This window comes from Manis javanica, chromosome 15, assembly GCF_040802235.1.
Source record: "Manis javanica isolate MJ-LG chromosome 15, MJ_LKY, whole genome shotgun sequence".
Taxonomy (NCBI): domain Eukaryota; kingdom Metazoa; phylum Chordata; class Mammalia; order Pholidota; family Manidae; genus Manis; species Manis javanica.
In genome coordinates, this window is record NC_133170.1 from 81,454,172 (window position 1) to 81,474,271 (window position 20,100).

The 20,100-nt window shown below is 41.8% G+C and overlaps 2 protein-coding genes across 10 annotated transcripts in view; one reads left to right on the plus strand and one right to left on the minus strand.

Annotated features, from left to right (window-relative positions):
- Positions 1 to 1,840: 1,840 nt before the first annotated feature.
- XBP1 (X-box binding protein 1) lies at positions 1,841 to 6,451 on the minus strand. The gene is given in 6 exon segments (XM_017678486.3): positions 1,841 to 2,953; positions 3,260 to 3,343; positions 3,346 to 3,405; positions 4,152 to 4,280; positions 5,076 to 5,172; positions 6,178 to 6,451. Coding segments are annotated over 6 exon segments (1,155 nt in total). The 5' UTR covers positions 6,405 to 6,451; the 3' UTR covers positions 1,841 to 2,395.
- Positions 6,452 to 6,545: 94 nt separating this feature from the next.
- ZNRF3 (zinc and ring finger 3) overlaps positions 6,546 to 20,100 on the plus strand; it is a 181,948-nt gene continuing 168,393 nt past the window's right edge. The window contains exons 1-4 of one of the 9 annotated variants that reach the window (XM_073222583.1): positions 6,546 to 6,604; positions 7,406 to 7,498; positions 7,665 to 7,739; positions 15,166 to 15,312. The gene's annotated coding sequence lies outside the window, so the exon portion shown is untranslated. Of the gene's footprint in view, positions 6,605 to 6,653; positions 7,499 to 7,664; positions 7,740 to 14,042; positions 14,833 to 15,165; positions 15,313 to 20,100 lie in introns of those variants that run through there. The other 8 variants (XM_073222581.1, XM_073222579.1, XM_073222582.1 and 5 more) reach the window with 8 other exon arrangements.

A 20,100-nucleotide genomic window follows, 5' to 3' on the forward strand; every position in this document is an offset into this window, starting at 1 on the left:
CAGTGTAACAAACTCTTTGAAAGAATATAGTTTTGTGTATGTCAGCTTGGTTCAAAGATTCTACCAGTGGCATGTTTAGAGATGAACTGCATGTAGTAAGAATACAGACTACAGCTTTAGGAAGACAAGGATGTTATAACAACAAGCCAGTCTTCCTGTCCTTAAAGAACCTTAGAAATCACAGGGTAAAGATTTAAATGACAGATTTAGAATTTAACTGATGCCATAAAATATGACTGGATTAGACAGTATTACCTTCTGCCTACAGTTCTGTGCCTGCTTAGTGTCTGCTTCAGTAGCACACTTAGTAGAAAAAAGCAAGGGAGCAGAGATTGGTGTTACAAGGCCCAGGGAAATGGTGTGCAGGCATGTTACCTGACTTCCTTTTTTAAACTTAGTTATGTCTAACCCTCTGCATTAAATAGGAATCCTTTGGTTTTGCAGGAAAAGGTCTTTTTATTTCTGACCAATTTAGTGTTTGAATATGATGTCCTTGTATACCAGGTGTTTTCTCAAGGTTGAACAGTTCTAGTAATTGTCACCCATCTGTGCAGGAAATGAAAAACCTTGATAATCTACATAGGTTATGTATGTCCTATGTTATTCCGGTTAGTACAGCTGCCTTTTTCAGTGTGATGTCATTGAATGCAAATTATTTGAGCCTCAATCTCCAAATGCTTGTGCTGTTATGACAGAGGGAGGCTAAAATATTTCTAATTACATCTGCCTATATAATCCCTAAATAGATTTTAGCACTTAAAAGGTTTTAGTTGTAGAAAATCAGGTAATCAGGCTTTTAATAATTTGGACAGCTGGAGTATCTCCATAACGTTTATGATACAGAAACAGACCAAGCTTGCATTGCCAAGCACTAGGATTGGGCTCTGGCTTTAATGACCAGGGGATCTTAGGCTGTCTTGCCTTCAAGTATGCTTGTGTAGGCGCCAAACGCATTCTCTTGGACTTGGCTGAAATTATAGCCCGCTTTGCGTTGCTGCTTTGGAGTTTTTGAGTCCCATTTTCTTTTTTCTGTTCATTGCCTTTGACCTCCCCAGAGGTAGTCTCAATAAATATTGGCATAGAATGCTGACATGGGTGAAAACATTTTTGAGGGGAGTCCTTTAATACTTTGGAAGATGACTCCCAAGGAAAAGATGTACACAAAGGATGATGTATCAAAGTAGTTTGGGGGTTGTATTAGTTTCTTCAGGATTTTTTCTCGAACAGGTTCATTCTTTTGTGAAAGAATTTCTGGAGTATATGTAATTCTGTAAGAGATTTAAACTCTTCCAAAGTGTTATTAGGAGAAAATAGCTAAATTCTGAGTGCTTGAGATGGTGCATGATAATAGCACACATTACTAAGTGCTTGTAATGTATACCCTCTCTTTGGAGATACTATTATGCCTCTTTACAGATGAGAAAGTAAGTGATATTATATGTCCAGGGTAATACGTAACCAGCAAGAGTTGAACCCAGGGAGTTTGAGTTTAGAAAATGTTCTTAGTCCCTCCAATAATGGCAAGAGAATCGACATTTAATGGCATGTCCTTCTCTAACATAAGATGGTATAGAAAAACAGCTGTTAAGGGTTCTAGCTCTGCCACTTATGAGCTGTGATATTGGCCAATTAGGCTGAAGAAACTGTCTCAGAAATATAGTAACTGCTCGAAGAGTAGATTATATCACTTATGGCAGCCAGGAATTGAAGCAGGCAGTAAATTAAGGGGGAAAACCTTCAGTCACTTTAAAAAGTGGCATGCTTAAGTTGGGTAACACTATAATAGCAAACAAACACAGTACGACTTAAGGCCCAAGAAGGAATCAAAGAACAAGAACACTGCATTGCACTTTTTAATTGCAAAGGTAGTTTTAAATAAATGGAGAAAGCACCTTCCAAAAGTTACACTAGCAGGGAAAGATTCCATCAAGCATTTACACAGTAAATTTCTATAATTTTACAAGATTCTTGATCTTTACTTGGACTGTACATGAGGGAAAAGGAGCCACCTCAGATAGGTATCTCTGCTTGCAGAAGCAAACTAAAGGACCTAAAATCAGGTAAGCCTGGGATGTCAAGAAGAAAAATGATAAAGGACCATGAGACACTGTCAAGTGACCCTTGCATAAGTATTTTAGGGCATATTATGCCCTTAAAGGTACAACCTCAAAAGCTGTAATTCTGCATTGTAATAATACATCTGAGTACCTTCAACTGCTGGATGTCAAAAGAATACTTAGGGTAACCTATGAGGTTTGAACAAATACTTCAGAGGAATTCTCTAGCACTGTACACCCTCTACTTTGGCTTTTTGAGTGAAGTACAGACAACCTTGTCTACTATCCTCCAGGCAGTGTAAAAGTCAAGGAAAAGGGCAACAGTATTGGAGCACCCCTTAGACGCTAATCAGCTGGGGAAAGAGTTCATTGGCAAATGTGTCCTCCCAAGAATGGTCTACACCAAGCAAAGAGGACATGTCACTGAGGGGAGAAGGGGAGCCCTCATACCTACAGTCACTGTAAGCATCCAGTAGGCAGGAAGCTGGCTTTAGGCAGTGGCTGGATGAAAGTATATCTGGGATACCCAGCTCTGTAATGAAGTCATCTTCTACAAGTTCTTCCTTCACTGAGACAGTGAATTCAGGGTGATCCTTCTTTGAGGGGCTAACAGGTGCTTCCTCAATTTTCACTACCACATTAGCTTGGCTCTCTGTCTCAGAGGGTAGCTCTAAAACTAGGGGCTTGGTATATACATGGTCAAAACGAATCAGTTCATTAATGGCTTCCAGCTTGGCTGATGACGTCCCCAGTGATGGAGAGGGGGGGGCCGGTAAGTAACTGGGTCCTTCTGGGTAGACCTCTGGGAGCTGCTCCAGGTTGGCAGACTCTGGGGAAGGACATCTGAAGAACATGACTGGGTCCAAGTTGAACAGAATGCCCAACAGGATATCAGACTGCAAGAGGCAAAAAATTAAATGGAGTTCAACTATTAGAATACACCTGATAATCTACCTACAACTTAGTACTAGGTTTATGAATGTGAACTAATAATTATACTATAGGGTGACCTCCAGGACCCACAGGCCCATTTATCTACACTTCACGTCCCACAGCATCTGGAAACAGGAAAGTTGTCACCGTTAACCTCTCGCCCAACCAAAATTAACTTCTGCCCTCATCTGTCTGGTTAGGGATGTTAGGCATCAAACAGATGGAATTAACCAGTTATACAGCTCTTTATGTATCTGCGTAATCCCTACCTCAGAGTCTGAAGAGTCAATACTGTCAGAATCCATGGGGAGATGTTCCGGAGGGGTGACAACTGGGCCTGCACCTGCTGCAGAGGTGCACGTAGTCTGAGTGCTGCGGACTCAGCAGACCCGGCCACCAGCCTCGCTCCATTTCCCTGAGAGGAAAGATCAAAGTGAATAAACAGCTCAAACACCTAACAGTCCCCAATGTAATACTTATGAGGCAGTTCTGATTCTCAACTTTCACGAATGCTAAAAAATAATCTTTAGGGCTGAAATCTTTCCCTTTGTTATTTCCATTTTCTTGAGTCCTCCTCAAGAAGAAGTAAGAAAAGGGGGGCTAAGACTAACTTTTCATTTTGATTTTCCATGCAATGAAATATTTTTATTCCCTAAAGTTTCAAGGGATCATATTCTCCATAATAATGTTAGTAAGTAACAAAGTTCTATAGTGAATTAAGCTCAGAATCTTTTTAGGACAGTAATTTTTTAAGCCTGTCCTGAACATTACCTTCAGAGTGAAGTACTGTCTATCTTGGACTCCTTAAGTGTTGTCAATGAATTTGCCATATCCATAGATTAAAACCCACACACATCACCTTCATCATAGAAGTATCACTAGTACAATGAATCCTTTCCGTGCTTATTCATATTCATCAAAGAACTATAATTTTAGTAACTTTCAAAGTCAAACTTTGCTCTCTTATTCTGATTCTCCTTAATTCTGGGGTACATATTGTTGGCTACAGGTATTTTTAGGTACTCTCTCTTAGCCATCTAACTTATTACTAGGGTTTAGTGTTATTCACTACACACTTGAAAAATAAACTGTCATTAAAGGGCTCATGTCAGGTTTAGAACCAGTTCTCACATATGGCATCAAATAAAGGAGATGACTTACCTTGGTCTCTGCCCCCTCTTCAGTAACCAGGGCATCCATCCCCAGCCGCTGTCTCAACTCCTGGTTCTCAACTACAAGGCCATGAGTTTTCTCTCGTAAAAGCTGATTTTCTAGCAAAAGTTTTTGGTTCTGTAAGAAAGTTCACAATAGCTATTATGAAAACATCTAATTTTTTCACTTAATCTGTCTGATGAAGTTTCACTACAATTGATTTCCTTTCTTCTCGATCTTTTGGGAAACTGCTTACACCTTTGTTCAGTTGGTATTGGAAGCAAAGGCCATAATTAAGAAAAATAAGCTATTTAAGAAGTGCCATTTCATGGGGTCAAGAATAACATGTTTCCAACTATTAGACCTCAGCAAAGGGTGACTTGTAGCTTTAATTTAGACATGATGTTAAAAAAAAACCCTTATGTTGAACTGGCAAGTAATAACAAGTACAATAGTGGACCATAAAATCAGATTATATAAAAAATATATATAAATAATCCTTATGTATTCAAGATGTGCAACTGGCAACAGCTTATCATCAGGTTAACAAGTGGATCCTATCCTAGAAGAGAAAGGGACCATTAGTGGACTTCTGGCCAAGCCAGGAAGGGTCTCAAGTTTAAGCAATGACTTCCTATCTGCTTTTACTAATTTTATTTAGTACTAACTTGATAAACATTGTCATAATGTTGTAATTCACCAATTTTGAGGTAGATCTAGCATCAAATGCCAGAGGGTCAATCACATCTTTGTTGTCATCAAGCTTCACCACTTAACCAAGAGTAGATCTACCCTAACTAAGATTAGCTTAACTTTAATGAAATTTTCTATTCTAAAGGGGCTGAAACAATTTGGGATGGGCAGCAAATATCAGGACACTCACCAAGTTAGGATAGACAGATAAAAGATAAGTTTGACCTTAAGTATTTTTACCTCTTCTTCCAAATCTACCACTTGCTGTTCCAGCTCACTCATTCGAGCTTTCTTTCTGTCTCTAGCAGTCTGAGCTGCTACTCTGTTTTTCAGTTTCCTGAGAAAAGAAGGGACATACCACACTGAGTCATCCCAAACCTTATTAGTATCTTTATTTGGAAACTTTGCCAGCTGGTGCTTTCATTTTAATTTACCGTATAAAGTAGACTAAGGCAAAATACACTTCAGGCTCTTCCCTCAATAAAACAAAACAAAAAAATACAGCCTTCTGTTGATCTAGCTTGAAGACCTACTTTCCTTTCCCCCTGATTGCATCATCCGCCCCAGTCTCATACTAGCCACAGCTGGACACATGTACTATTCATCTTGCATCATAAGAAATTTCCTTCTCCCCTTTTACTCCCCCGTTGCTTCCTGATTAAATCTAGTGAAGGCTGCAACATCGCTATGACAACCGAACTCAAATAAGGGAGCAGCTGATGCCTGCCCCCCTAGTGCTGAGATCCAGGGCAGTCCCCTGGTGTCTGGGCCCATTTCTGCTTGACGAGACATGGAATAAATCCCAAAAGGCACATGATCATAAAAGAACGAACACTTATGGGGGTCTAAGTACTAGGCATTTCTCAGTCTCCCCAACGACCTAGGTACCATTTTAAGGGCACAAAGACTATGACTAGTGAGGCTTACAGAGCCCCCAGCCTTTTCATCAGCTGTCATTTCAGTGCCGCACCCCTTCAAAAAAAAAAAGTAAAAAACCAAGAAGGTTAATCGACTCCACGTTACAGCCCAAGTTCAGAAAAGCTGAACGACGGGTTTGTGGTCACACAGAAAGAAGGCTTGGAACCCAGGTGCCCGCACACCCTGTTCTGGTCATCTCTAATGAGAGCGAAAAGAAGGAAATTTTAAATGGCCTGGGCAGCCCTGGATTCCACGTAGTTCAGTTCGGTGGAACCGGTCAGTCCAGACTTCCTGCCCCGCCCCGCCCGGCGCCACGCTGGCACCGGCCCCGCCAGGGCAATCCGCCCCAGCCCCGTCCCGGCTGCGGATCTGGTACCGACCCCCGACCCCCGCTCTCCAGGTCCGCGTCCAGACCCTCGCCCACCTCCGCAGTGCCTTCTCCTCGGGGCTCAGGTGCGTGAGGCGCTGTCGCTTGCGCGCCTGGGGCGGCCCCCCGCTCGCCGCCTCCGGGCTGGACCCTCGCTGGCCCGGCACCATGAGCTGCAGAGCCCGGCCGGCCGGGGCGGCGGCGGCAGCGGCGGGCTTGCCGGACAGCAGCAGCACTTTGGGGGCCCCAGCGGCCGGGCTCTGCGCGGTTGCCACCACCACCATGACCCGATACTCTCTACGCCAGTGCGCGCCGCCGCCGCCCGCGGCTGGCCCCGCCGCGCCCAGCCTTTCTACAGTCGTGGCCCTCCGCGATTGGCCAGCGCTGCGTGACGCGCGGCCGCTCTCAGCACCCACTGGCCCGCGGTACGCGCGAGGGGCGGGGCCAGAGCGACCAGCGTGGCGGCCGCTCTCCCGAGCGGGGGGTAAAGGGGATGTGGGCTGGGAGGCGGGCCGCGGGGGCGGGAGGGAGCCTCTGGGAGCGGGGGCGCCGGGCGGGGGCGCGGGCCCGGAGGCCGGGGACAGCCCCGGGCCTGTGAGGAAGGGTCCGAAGCTGGCGGAGTTCCCTCAGCAAACGGTTTTTCCCGCCTAGGCTAACGCATTTTTACCCGAAATGACAGAACTTAATTCCAAACGGAGATTTCCAGACTGGCGACATTTTACTGAGACTAACAGATTTTTACCTCTGCCTGACAAGATTTCACCTCATACGTCGGGCCCCGAGTGGAGCGGAGGGTAGAGAGAGCCCTCGAATCGGGCTTTGGGTTTAAAAAAGGCCTGCAAGGAAATTTCACGAAAGAAGAGTCTGGGTGTAGCCAGTAGCGAGAGCCTAATAAACATAGCTGGTGGGATCTCCGAGTGGGAGGACGGATTTGATTTTTCTTTGCATTTCTAAACTTTGTACTTTAAGCGGTTTTTTCTTTGGTTTGGTGTTTTTTTTACATGAGAAAATAAATTTTCCCATGCCTAGATGATGAAGGTCCCGGGTGAGCCCTCAGCCCCTGGCGCGGGCGGTTCGAGGCCCCTGCCTGGCCCTTGAGGCGCCGTGCACGAATGGAAGGCCTCAGGATAGCCCGTAAGGAGCCGTGTAGACACGAATATTAAAAAGGAGAAATCCGAGAAAACACCCCACACCGGCATGTTTACTTTTTTTTAAGCAGATTACAAAATATCTAACTACAGAGCAGTATTTTCTTTAACAACTATTTACTGTTTCCTCTGCCCAGGCCTCTTCTACGTTCTTGGGATGCAAAGAGTAGTAAAGCTCGCTGCTGGTGGTTGGTAGATAGGCGAAATGTGAAAAGATAGAACGGTTTTAGGTAATTCTTCGATGTTTTTAAGTCAGAAGAGCCCTTCGAATGTATTTTGGTGGGATGGAAAGAAAGAACGAAAGCAATTCAGTCCCTTTGATATACACGCCTTTTAAAGGGGCACCTTTTCTGAGACTGGTCCATGAGTCTCCTAATAGGTATTTTCTTCCTCCAGGTTGGCAAAGTGATAACCATGACTATTCATTTAAACTGAGCCTGCCCACCCACTGCTTCGTGGATTGGAAAACAGGTAGGGGTGATCAGAGACTCTGCAGATGATCAAAGAAGTCTGCCTCCTTGTTAACTGTCCTCAGCCTGGAGCTTTCTGGGTCCTAAATATGCCTCCAGGGAATGGGAGATTCACTCTTGGCCTCTGCGAATTTTTGGAGAAGTCTTTGGAATGCCTTCCGGTTCAGACCTATACATGGAAGGCGTAAGAGGTTCTGAGAAAAGTCTAATTGTTATGCAACCTTTTATTTGTTAACATTTGTGAACAAGAGAATGTCTGCCACTGTCTAAGAAATCCCAGTAAAATTAACCTAAATATAGATCATTTAGGCATAAAAAGAAAATGCATGAGTCCTTCTCTATCAGTCCGGCTGGATGTAAATGAGTAAACATGTGGAGAAGGTACAAGATGCTGGGGCACAGGAGGACGGATTGCATTTTGGTCTTGGTTAATGGAGTAGAAATACAGTGTTGAAATTGACTCCCCCAGCTGTGTTTTCAGGGCTTTTATCTTTCTGATAAACATTTAAAATTGTACTCAAAACCAGTAATTTAACCCAATGCAGATTGCTATCCATAACGTCTCAAATGCTCAAGTCCAAACCTTTGAACAGGTTATATCCTCTTTGTAAGAATTATCTGATAATTCTTGTATCAGATGCCATTAATATTTTAAAACATTTACTAGGTGCTTGTGATAACAGTTATAAAATACATAAAACAAAGTTCTTAGTCTTTGTGAGAGGTAAGAAACAGTAGACCATTAAATCTAAATAAATGTCAATGTGAAAAACCCAAACAACAAAACCCAATTACAATCTGAAACTAAAATTCAATAACTGCTCTAGTATAGTAGACACTAACACTAACCTCACATGGTTATTGAGCACTTGAAATGCAGCTAGTCTCAATTAAAATGAACTGCAAGTGTGAAATACACACTGGAAATGAAGACTCAGTATGAAAAAAATGTAAAATATCTCACTGATCATTTTTTTGTAATGAGATATGTTGAAGTGGTAATATGTTTGATGTCTTGAGTTAAAACATATAACTGTGGCTCCAAACATATAAGCTGGTCTACTTACTGGTGATGGTACTGAAAAAAGAAATGCCCCTCACCAGTGAGTATCAAATCTCTTTCCAACTCCATTGGTTCTGATTCTTTGTTGCCAATTAAATTGATGGGAGACAAATTGAGTTGTCAACTGAGAGTTCAATATAACTTTTAATGCTAGATCACTATGTGACTTGGCTTCTAATTAGAAAGATATCCAAACAAACAAAAAAAACCTTCCTTCCCCATCCACTTAGTTATATTAACATCGTCTTAGGACACTTACATTTTTTTTTTAATGAAAAAAAAAAGGAATAAAATTAATGCTGAACCCTGTCTCATTCTACAACTAGGTACTATTAATACATTGATAGGTGAATCCAAACATACATTTACAATACCATTTTACTCTCTCTGTTTAATAATTATCAAAATTTGGGATGCATAGTATTTTGATAAATTTCATAAAATTTGTACTGATTTTAATTGTTATGATACTTCCATGCAGAATAATTTTTATGGTAAGAAGAAAGTTTTTCAATACTTAAAAATATAAACTTTTTTTGCAGGGTAACCCCAGGGGTAATTAATAATAGACTTAGGAATAAATTGTATTACACTGGGATAAAAGTCTGTAGGAAAGTAGAATGGAAATATAACTTAAAATAAATTTTGATACAATTTACATAAAAGATGCAATATTATAAAATTCCAGCATCCTCTTCATGCAGACTTCTTACTCAGACTTCCCAATTAACTTGTTATTGTGTTTTATCAATTTCTCTCTCTGTATATATACATGTGTGTATGTATGTATATATGATATATTCACAATTTTTTTCTGAATAAATTGCAGATATAATGCCCCAATTCTCCTAAATACTTCAACATGTATATCCTAGAACCAAAGCATATTATCCTTATAACTCCTTACAACCATCAAAACCAGAAAATTAGCATATTTATAGATAATATATCACTATTTAATCCCCAGACTCCATTCGAATTTCTCTGATTGTTCCAATGAAGTCCAGGATCTTGTCCAAGATCAAGTATTGCATATGGTGATTTTCATGTCTCTTCAGTGCCCTTCAATTGGGACCAGTTCCTCAGTCTTGTCTTTCTAACCTTGACATTTCTGAAATGTAGAATGTCCCTCAGTTTGGATTCATCTGATGTGATGTTACCTCATGGTTTGTATGTTTTGGGCAGGAATACCACAGAGTGATGCTGTGTTCTCAGTGGACCACATCAGGAGTCACCTATTTGTTCCATAACACCTATTTGTTCCATAACAAACTATGTTAACTTTTATCCAGCTGGAGTCTGCCATGTTTCTCCACTGTGAAATTAATGATTAAGTATTGCACTTATTAGTAATAACTATTTTGTGGAAAGCTATTCTGAGATATCTACCCACCCTGTTTTTCTTCATTAGACTTTACCCACAAGTTTTAGGATCCATTGATGATTCTTACCTAAATTAATCAGTTACTAGAATAATTTCCAAATACTGATTTCCAAATTCCATCATTCCCTCTCCATTTATTACTTGGAATCCTCCTGTGAGGTAGGAGGTTCCCTTTTTATTTATTTATGCATATTGGTATCAATTTAGAGTACTGTTTTACTCAGTAGATAAAAAAACCAGTACTACATTTTATAAATACTGGGACTTATTGTAAATAGACCCAAACCTGGCGGATGGAATAAGCATCTCTGTGTGCCTTCTCTGTCTCATGAAATAACATAGTTTCAAATAAACTACCAAGAAGCTAAAAAAAAAAAATCTACTACATTATTTTGATTATCAAACTGTCTAGACTTGGCTAATAGGAGCCCCATTTTTTTATTGTGGTAAAATGTATATAACATAGAATTTGTCATTGTAACCATTTTCAAGCATACAATTAAGTATACATACAAATACATTCATGTTGTTATATAACCATCACCAGAACTTTTTCATCATCCCAAACAGAAACTGCATACCCACTAAACAACTTTTCATTCCCCTGTCCTCCCAGCTACTTGCCTCTATTCTTTCTGCATGAATTTGCTTATTCTAGGTACCTTAGATAAGCAGAATCACATGATATTTTTCTCCTTGCGTCTGACTTATCTCACTTAGCATAATGTCTTCAAGGTTATCCTCCATCTGATGGCCTCTGTTTAATTAGTTTAGCACTCCCAACCAAGAAGACTTGTTTTTTTTTTTTCAAATGAGAAACATTCCCAAAATTTGATTCCATTTTTACTCTTGAAGAGTGAGACTGATCCTTGCGTTTAAGTTTAGAAATGGAATTGTTTCCAAGTTTTGACTTTTGTGAATAAAGCTTCTGTGAGCATTTGTGTACAAATCTTTGTGTGGAAGAAATCTTTTTATTTTCATTTCTCTTGGGTAGTTAACTAGGAGTGAGATTGTGTAGTCATAGGGTAGGTGTATGTTTACCATTTTTAGGAACTGCCAGTTTTCCAAAATGGTTTTCATTTTATGTTCCTACCAGCAATGTACTGCTTTCTTATTTCTATTTATTGTAGTTATTTAATTATTTCATTGTTACCTAACTTTTCATTTGTTTACGTTAAATGTTTTTTCCAACTGGATTTCAATGAGCTCATTAGAAGCCGAAAGCATGTGTTGTACTTCTTTGGTCTTCTGTGTTTATAGAGTGTTGAGTACATACTAGGCATGCAGTAAATATTTTTTGAATGATTATTGAACTGTGAGGTTCTTGACAATATGCTTTAAAAGACAGAACATCTTTAAAATTACCCTGGAAGATTGCAACATAATACATTTTCTTGAAAGCAGAATTCAATGTAAGTTTGGTCTGTCTTAGACTCATTACAAAAGCCTGGAATGTGCTTATTTTAAGGCACTAAGGCAATATTTCTAGCTACCTACACTGCATCTTTTCTACTTACTTATTTTTAAGAAAATCAATTTTATCTGAGTGCCCAACTGAATACACTCAGCTTCCAGGTTTCCTTGAAGCTATGGATAGCAGTGTAATGGGATTCAGGCCAATGTTTAAGTTCTAGGCAGAGAGAATTCCAGGGAAGTTTGTTAAATGGAGAAGACTCAGTTTGGATGTTTTTCACCTTTTGCCTGTTTCCCTTTTCGTTCAGCCGCTTCTTGCCTGGAATGCTGATGAAAGGGCAGAAGGCTGAGAAGGTTCAGCAGCTATCTTACAAGCATGAGAAAGAAAGCCACATGCTAAGGATATCAGAGGAATGACAGGAGTCTGGGTTCCTGATTATATCATGAAGTGGCCACCTGGCCCCAGCCTAGCTGTAGCATTCCACTTCCTGATCCCGTGCTACATGAGAAATATAAATACTAAGGCATCTCGGTTCTTTTTACAAGCCATATAACACAACCTTCACTTTTAGAGACAATTTACCCACCACATTGCCTTAAGTGAGATTTCTCAAAAACTATCTTTATTTTTCTCTTGAATGAGCTACTAGCACTGCTAAGGAACAAGTATGCCTGAGTAGGGGGACAGTAAGTAGGTGGGTGCCAGGGACACAATTATTATCAGTGACACTTTATTCCAATATCAGGAAAAGAGATGAGTCACTTAACATTATAGCATCGCTGTTTTGTGTCCAGGAAAATTGAGGTTCAAAGGGACAAAATAATCAGTTTAAGGCTATAGATTGCATTTCCAGTGTTTTTGTCTCTCCCACACTCCACTCTACCGTTTTCCTGGAATGTCCTCTTCCCCAAAGGTTGCCTGGCAAACTCCTGTTTATCTTTCCATTTAAACCTAAGCATTATTGAAATTTGGGGCTAAACAACTCTCTTTTGTGAAAGGCTGTCCTATTGTAGGATTTTAGTAACATCCCAGGCCCTTACCCACTAGATGCCAGTGTTACCACCCCCAACCCATTGTCACAACCAAAATTGTCTCCAGACATTCCCAGAGGTCTCCAAGGAGCCAGGATGGTTGTGAACCACTGCTCTAAACTTGTGTCGGACTTGACCCCACAGTGCACTCGCTTTGTTTCCATGCAGTCCTCCAGAGATTTCTGGCCAAACATCTGAGGCATTTGGCAGTACGATCTCACCTGGCTGTGTCTCCGTGTGAGATTGTAAGTTCCTTGAAGACAGGGACTGCTCTGACTCATCTTTGTATTCCCCTGTTTATTAACTAAATAGATTTAAAAATGGTTCAGCAGAAGAATGAGAGAAGACTTTGGGAATGCTGGCTCCCCAGTGCCATGATTTTGACACTCATTGTAGAGACTCATGTGTCCCATGTCTTGGCTTGGCGTCATATTTTATAGACTCCCGTGCTATAGTCAAGAGGCAAATTCTAGCAAAAAAGTACTAGATTGCTCATTGTTCTAAATACCACTAAAATGAAAAAGGAAAGCAAAAATTCTAAGACAACCGTTTATATTCTTACAAGGAAAATAAAATTCTAAAATAAGGGAAAGTGTGAGGAGCAAAGTTCTCTATGATATTTTTATTTCCTTAATGGAATCAAAGTTGCATCTTAATCTTAAAAGCCAAGTACAGACCCCTGAGCCAGATACAATTTCCCTTAATGATGCATTTGTCACAACTAAGAAACCAATCGGGATGCACAGGGCTTTGTTAACCCTCTAGAAATGGACAAAGTCATTTGGTTCGCTAGGGCTAGTGATCGAAGTGCTTTCCATTTTATGAATATGTTCCTAAAGGAGGATGTTTATGAACCGTTGCAAGTTAGTGTTGAGTCGCCAAGCACGCGGGCAGGAAATCCTCCTCGTGCTGTTGATGGATGTTGCCCTCAATCCTGCGGCTGCCCAGCCCTTTCTGGAGAAGAGTTGCAACACTTCCTGACGTCCATTCGTGTGTCTCAGGGTTCTAAGAAATTCAATACTCCTTTGGCTTCTGCAAAATGCTGCAGTTCATTTGCCCAGTGACTAAACAGGGCCTAAAAGAGCACGAGAGGAAAAGATGCGTTTGAAAAGTGCAAAGATATCCCACCTATCTCTCTTTCGCTTGGCATTGACTCAGAGCAGTAAATGGCTCTGCGTTTGTTTTTGTCTCCTTAAAGAAAGCACAGACTCTCCTTTGTCAGCACCTTTGCTGACACCAAGGTTCAAAGGTGGCAGAGAAACAAGTTTTACCTTACTTGAAAGAAGTTTATGTGCTGTATGCCCCCTTCATTAATACTAGGAGAATAAATATCAATTCACTGGGTATGAAATTTTTTAAATGCACTTTTATTTTGGCATGATTTTAGATCTACAGAAAAGTTACAAAGCCAGTTCAGAGAATTCCCGTACACCGCCCCCCGCTCCTGGTTCCAGTTGCCCCTGATGTCATCAGCCTACATACCAGAGGTGCATTTGTCAAAACTAAGAAATCAGCACTGATACATGGCTGTTAACTAAACTCTAGACCTGTATTTGGATTTCACCAGTTTTTCCCTTATGTCTGTTTTCTGGTCCAGGATCCTGCTTTGTTTTTGACTACTTACCTTTCAGATGGTACATTTATTTTTGCAGAATGTTTCATGACTAATTTCAGTAAATGATATTTATTTGAAGAGCTCAGTTTACTCAAGTTAAACCTTCTCAGACACATACGTATGCTGAGGGTTTGACTCCCAAATTACAGCAACTGAATCTCTCCCCCTTAGGAGAGGTGGTGACCTTACGTTTAGGTGATGCCTTGAGTTTTTGCATGACCTGGCTCTTATAGGGGACTGAGCTTCCTCAGAACAACCTAGAGAAACCTCAAAATAAAAAAAAAAACCTTTAAAAAAATCCTCTTTTTTATTTATAGCTAGCTGACTTTGTACACCTGATACTCATGTGGGGAAAGCCAGCAAGCTGTACCTTCTCTGTTCTATCATAAACTTTTTTTTTTTGTCAGGAAAACAGCCAGGATTTATGGTTCCAAGAGCCATTTGGGTAAAATATAGACCAAACTCTGGTTTGGTGAATAAAGGGGATATGAGAAGAGAAAAGCTGTGGGAGCAGAGGAAGACATAAAATTATGTTTGCTTCAGAAAACACGGGGACAAAGGCCATCCATCTTCCATTTCTATACCCTGTAAGAGTGGTCATTACAACTTGGGGGCTTGGGGCCTTGGCTTATGAAACAGCTGGACAGACATAGGTTAGATTTCAGCTCTAACACCTACTAGTTAGGTAGCCTTGGACAAGTTACTTAACCTCTTTGAGCCTTAGTTTCATTGTCAGTAAAATAAGAATCAAGTATTGAACAAGGTCATGTATTTAAGACAGTGCATGACAGAGAGAAAGCCCGTAATTCATGCCAAGTATTATTGTTACCAAGCGCAGTCCAACCCTAATGCCAACTGGCATAACTCTTCTTAGACTACCATCAGATTTATTCCTTCTTCTCTCTTTTGATATTTGGTAGCCAGGAAGTTCGACAGGTCTCAGAAGGCTAAGCAGAATAATGGAGGGTCCAAATCTTTAAAACATGTCTAAGGATAAAGTTTGATCACTGATAGAAAGCACGGATGGAATCCACAAAGCAGGAAAATGTCATAGCAGTGGACACCAGGTAAGTTTTCCCCAGTTTTTACTCCCTTTCCCAACCTGGGACAAAATGCCCACTTGACCCCAGGGTGGGCCATACCCCGCCACAGGCTGCCAATGATTTGCCCTGTTAGTGTGACCTGGGATAACATTCCCAGCAGAAGGCTGCAAACATTTGCTGAGCACACAGGGACAGGACCTACGGTAAGATCCTGGAGGTGGAGTTTGGGTTACGCCATAACTGGGGGTTGCTGATTTGTGGGAGCTGCTCTTTACTGAACAGGTGAGAGGCTGTGTCGTCTGGGAAAGAAGCTGGGATCTGCAATTTGAAAATGGGACACTGTTACTTTGTACAAAACACAGAAAACATTTGAAAATGAGTTGTATTTTCCAGTGTAGTTTTAGAATTACAGACTTTATTATAGTTCTTCGGACCGACAGCGTCTTTCCAGAAATACTTGTTGTCTGTACCTGCAGTGGTCTGCAGCTTCAGGGGAGCCGAGAGGTGATGGACTGACTGCTGAATTTGAGCTGTACAGTGGTTGTTAGCACTTGACTTTGCTGGATGACCTGGAATAAACCATGAACCCCTTCAAGAGCTTCCTTTTTTGTTGTTTGTTTTTACTAGAAGAGGTAGGAATGTGGATGGAAGGAACCTAGCAAAGTGCCCGGAACACAGGAAGGAGTTTGTTTCATTTAGTTGCAGGTTCCAGAGCAAATGTGGCCCATCTTAGCCTGAGCCACTCCTACTTCCCTTTAAGATGCTCTGCCTTGATATCTAAAGGAGAGAGGGAACAACTGGAGCAAACGCCTGTTCGTAAGCTCTCCCTGCCCACACGTGGCCTCCTTGGCACACGGGAATGGTGTGCCGGTGACTACAGCACGCACCAGCTCGGTCTCGTACACCCACCTGGGGGGCAGCCGCCTAAGGGATGAACCCAGATGCTCTGATTTTCCACAGATAACATGCTGGAGGCAGGGGGTCTTTCAGATTTACCTTCCAAGTGACCAGGTGACTTCACAGCTCAAAGGGTCTGTGGGTCTGATTTTTTCTTACCTTTTTGAAACAGATAAAGGAGTAAAGGAGATTATTATCCCAGGTGCAGCTTTGGATGGGAATTAACCTTTCTCAGTTGAAGTGTTTCATCAGTGTCTTGAAACATAAGAATTGCTCAGGCTTGCAGGAAGTAGATGGTCTGATTCTAAGTTTTTCTTAAAAATTTTTGGGGAAAAATTGAGAACAGTTTTCTACAGGGACTCTCCTAATCTTGATCAAGCAAGTATCACCTCCACCCAGCCTCCCACCCCCTCAGGTATCAGTGTGAGAGAAAAGAGGACAATCTTCCTTTGTATTGACTTAAGGTTCTTCTGAAAATCTGCACTCTGCATTGGTGTTCAACCATTTGCATTAAATGATTTCTACTTGGTTTCCAGGGTCTCGGCATCTATGTGCCATGATCAGACTGCCAGAAAACCTTGACTTTGGATCATTCATTCACCCTGAACTCAGGGGGGCAGAGTCTAGAGGAAGAGGGAGACAAGTAAATAATTCCAATGCAATATAACTGTAACCCGCCTTCGCTTGCGGTGCTGAGCAGCAAGGGCCTAACTCCCCAGGACCGTCAGGGAAGGTTTCCTAAAGGGGGGCATCTTCTCCCAGGCCTTGCAGGATGAGTAGGAGTTTGCACAGGATTTAGCTTTTCTTTTCCCCCTGCTACAGAAGCTAGATGCCACCTGACCCCTGAGATACAATCTCAGGAAAGCAGTAATAGTTCATCTGGTGCTAGAAAAAGACCTGAAATTCACACAAAATATATATTCAGCCTTTAATACCTACTAATGTTCCCAAGACTAAGTGGATAAGAAGGTCCTTCTGAATTTCTGTATACTTTTAACTCTCCTCGGACATCCCTTGTCTCTTTCCTACCCCCATCCTCAGTCCCTTTCAAGACTTCCTTAATATTTCTCTTTTAACCAACAACTTCCTTAAAAACTGGAGGTGGGAATATGAGAAAGAAGGAAAGAAAGAGAGAAATGATTTCCCGCCTTCCCTCACCTCCTCGTCTGACTTTAAATTCTGCACAGTCACCCCCTCCCCCATTCCCTGCCCTGCCTTTTTCCCTAAAACAGCCAGAAGGGATTTCCAGGTATCTGAGCTTAGGCAGTATTGTCACTCTCCTTTGGAGTCCAGGAAGATGTTACCTCTTGAGGTCGGGAGCTGGGGTGGGAACCCAGGGCTCCCAAGGCTGTTCTCTCTGCACCTGTCCCACCTCCTAACTTGGCACAGTGAGGTCCCTCATCTTTCCTATTTCATCTTGTTTTTCTTCTGCACCCCACTTCCCTGGGCAACCATAAATCAATACTGTTTCTTCCTTGGCATTTCTTAAATGGATCCCTCTTAAATTAAAATCTCAAAAGGAGAGGCCCCATAAGCCTTGAAATGTTCAGCTTGCTTTCTGGCCTTGGCTGCTGGCTTGACAGGTCCCACCGGCTCTCCTGGGAGAGAAGGCAGCTGATGAAATCTGGAGGCCCTGAAACCTCCCTTCCAGTAAGTGCCCTTGTTTGCATATCCTGGTTTAAGAACAGGAACCGCTTGCTGGAAAGTGACCAGGGAGGTAAAGTTACTGATTGAGTGGATTTGCTTCAAGCGGTAGGCAGTGGCCTCCCTGAGAAAGAGGGATCTGCACATCTGTATTTACTGATTGAAATCTCCCTTGGTTATTCACTTCTACTTCTAAAAGTTCTTGGAACCCTTTTCCAGGAAGAAACCAGGTAATAGGAAATCGGAGTAGCAAAAAAACATTGAGCCTTGTTTTTGTTCTCCTTACTCTAAAGCTCTCTTTATTTTCAAAGGAACAAGGGTGAGGGTGTGTGAAATAAGTCATTATTAGGAACAACAGATAATGAGTATGGGATGCATGCCAGGGCCTGTGCGAGGCATTGACATCCATTCTCTCTTTTATTGCTGCAAGGTAGGAATTGGCTCCATTTCTCAGAGGAGAAAGACTGAGGGTCTGAGAGGTTAAGCCAAAGGTCATGCGACTCGTCAGTGATAGAACTAGGATTCAAATCTCAATCTCTGTGACTTCAGGTATTACCCAGTTTCCTGGAAGCTGCACAGGCATGGAAGGACCCAGGTCTGACCCACTGCTTTTAAGCTGTTTCGCTTCTGAGGCAACCCCACTTTCAGTGATTTGCATTTTCTTAGATAGAAACTGAAAACTCAAGTCAAGGTGTCTGAAACCAGCAAAAGAATATTCTTTTTGTCTCTGCTGGTTCCTTGGCTGGGGGTGCAGACTGGTACGGCCTAAGTGACATTTACTGTGCAAACAACAGACCAGGAGCCAGGCAGAGCCCACACCTTGCTGAGTAAATACCACCTGGAGGCCCAGGCAAGGCATGCAGGCCCCTAGAGAGGCCCGTTTGAGAGGCAATCAAGGGCGTGTGCCCACAAGCTGGGAGCCCTGAGGCCAGAGCTCTGGTCCTGCTGCTGCCATTATTAATGCTTGTACTTCTCCGTTCCTCATCTCAAAGTGGAGGAAATCAACTCTATGAGGTTCAGTCTGGCCACAGGGGTCAGTTTGATGGGGGCAGTGCGGCACTATGGTTAGGCATGCAGAGGGTAGAATCCAGTTGCCTGAATTCAGGTGTGAACTTCACCACTTAACAAACTTTGTGATCATAGACAACTCCTTGTTTTTCAGACCCTTCATTTTCCTGTGATGCATTCAAGAACAATAGTAGGACCTACCTCATAAGGGTGTCAAGAAGTTAAGTCAGAATGACCCACAGAATCCGAGCATATACTGTCATGGCCACAAAGGACATTCTCTTTGATTTGATTTTATTTTTTTGGTGGGGAAATTGAAATTCACTTAAAGTAAAAGTTAAACCAAAAAGGAGGAGGAGAAGTTAGAGTTTACATCTTAGAATTAAAGCTTAGTTCGGTGATGGTGCATAGGAAACACAACATGTTGGGAATTGTGATTCTCTCTAATTCTGCAAATATTCACTGAATGCTGGACAGATGCAGGACTTTGTACTAGTTCTGTGGATGGGAAAAAGATATTTACACGTGGACCTTTTCTCAAAGAACCCCCCAGTCCAGGAGGAGACACACACAAATGACTATGACACAGAAATAACAGTGTCATGAGGGGATTAAGAACCTGCTCTGGTGTTTCAGGAAATTCCCCAGAGGCCCAGACACCACAAGCCTCTTGGGAAAACATGGACTTTGTGGTCATGTGTGGCACATCTTCAGTCCCAACTTTCACACCAATCAATTGGGTAACCTTGGACAATTTCCATAACATCTCTGAATGATTTTTCTCCTCTCGTGATGGTTAGTTTTATGAGTCAACTTGGCTGGGCTATAATACCCAGTTATTCCATTAAATAGTAATCTAGGTGTTGCTGTGAAGGTATTTCATAAATGTGATAAACACCTACTGTCAGCTGACTTCAAGTAAAAGAGATAATTGGAGTGGGCCTCATCCAATCAGTGAAAGGCCTGAAGAGCAAAACTGAAGTTTCTCTGAAGAAGAAATTTTACTTGTGGATTGCAGCGTTGGCATCTGCCCAAAGTTTCTGCCCTAAAAATTTCAAACTTTCCAGCCCCACAGTCATATATGCCAATCCTTGAAGTAAATCATATATGCATGTCATGTATCATGTATATTGCACATGCATATATATGATATATGGCATATATCATATACATACATACTACATATATGATATACATGTATTATATACACAGTACATATAAAAATCTACCAGTTCTGTTTCTCTGGTAGTAGGCAAGCAAACA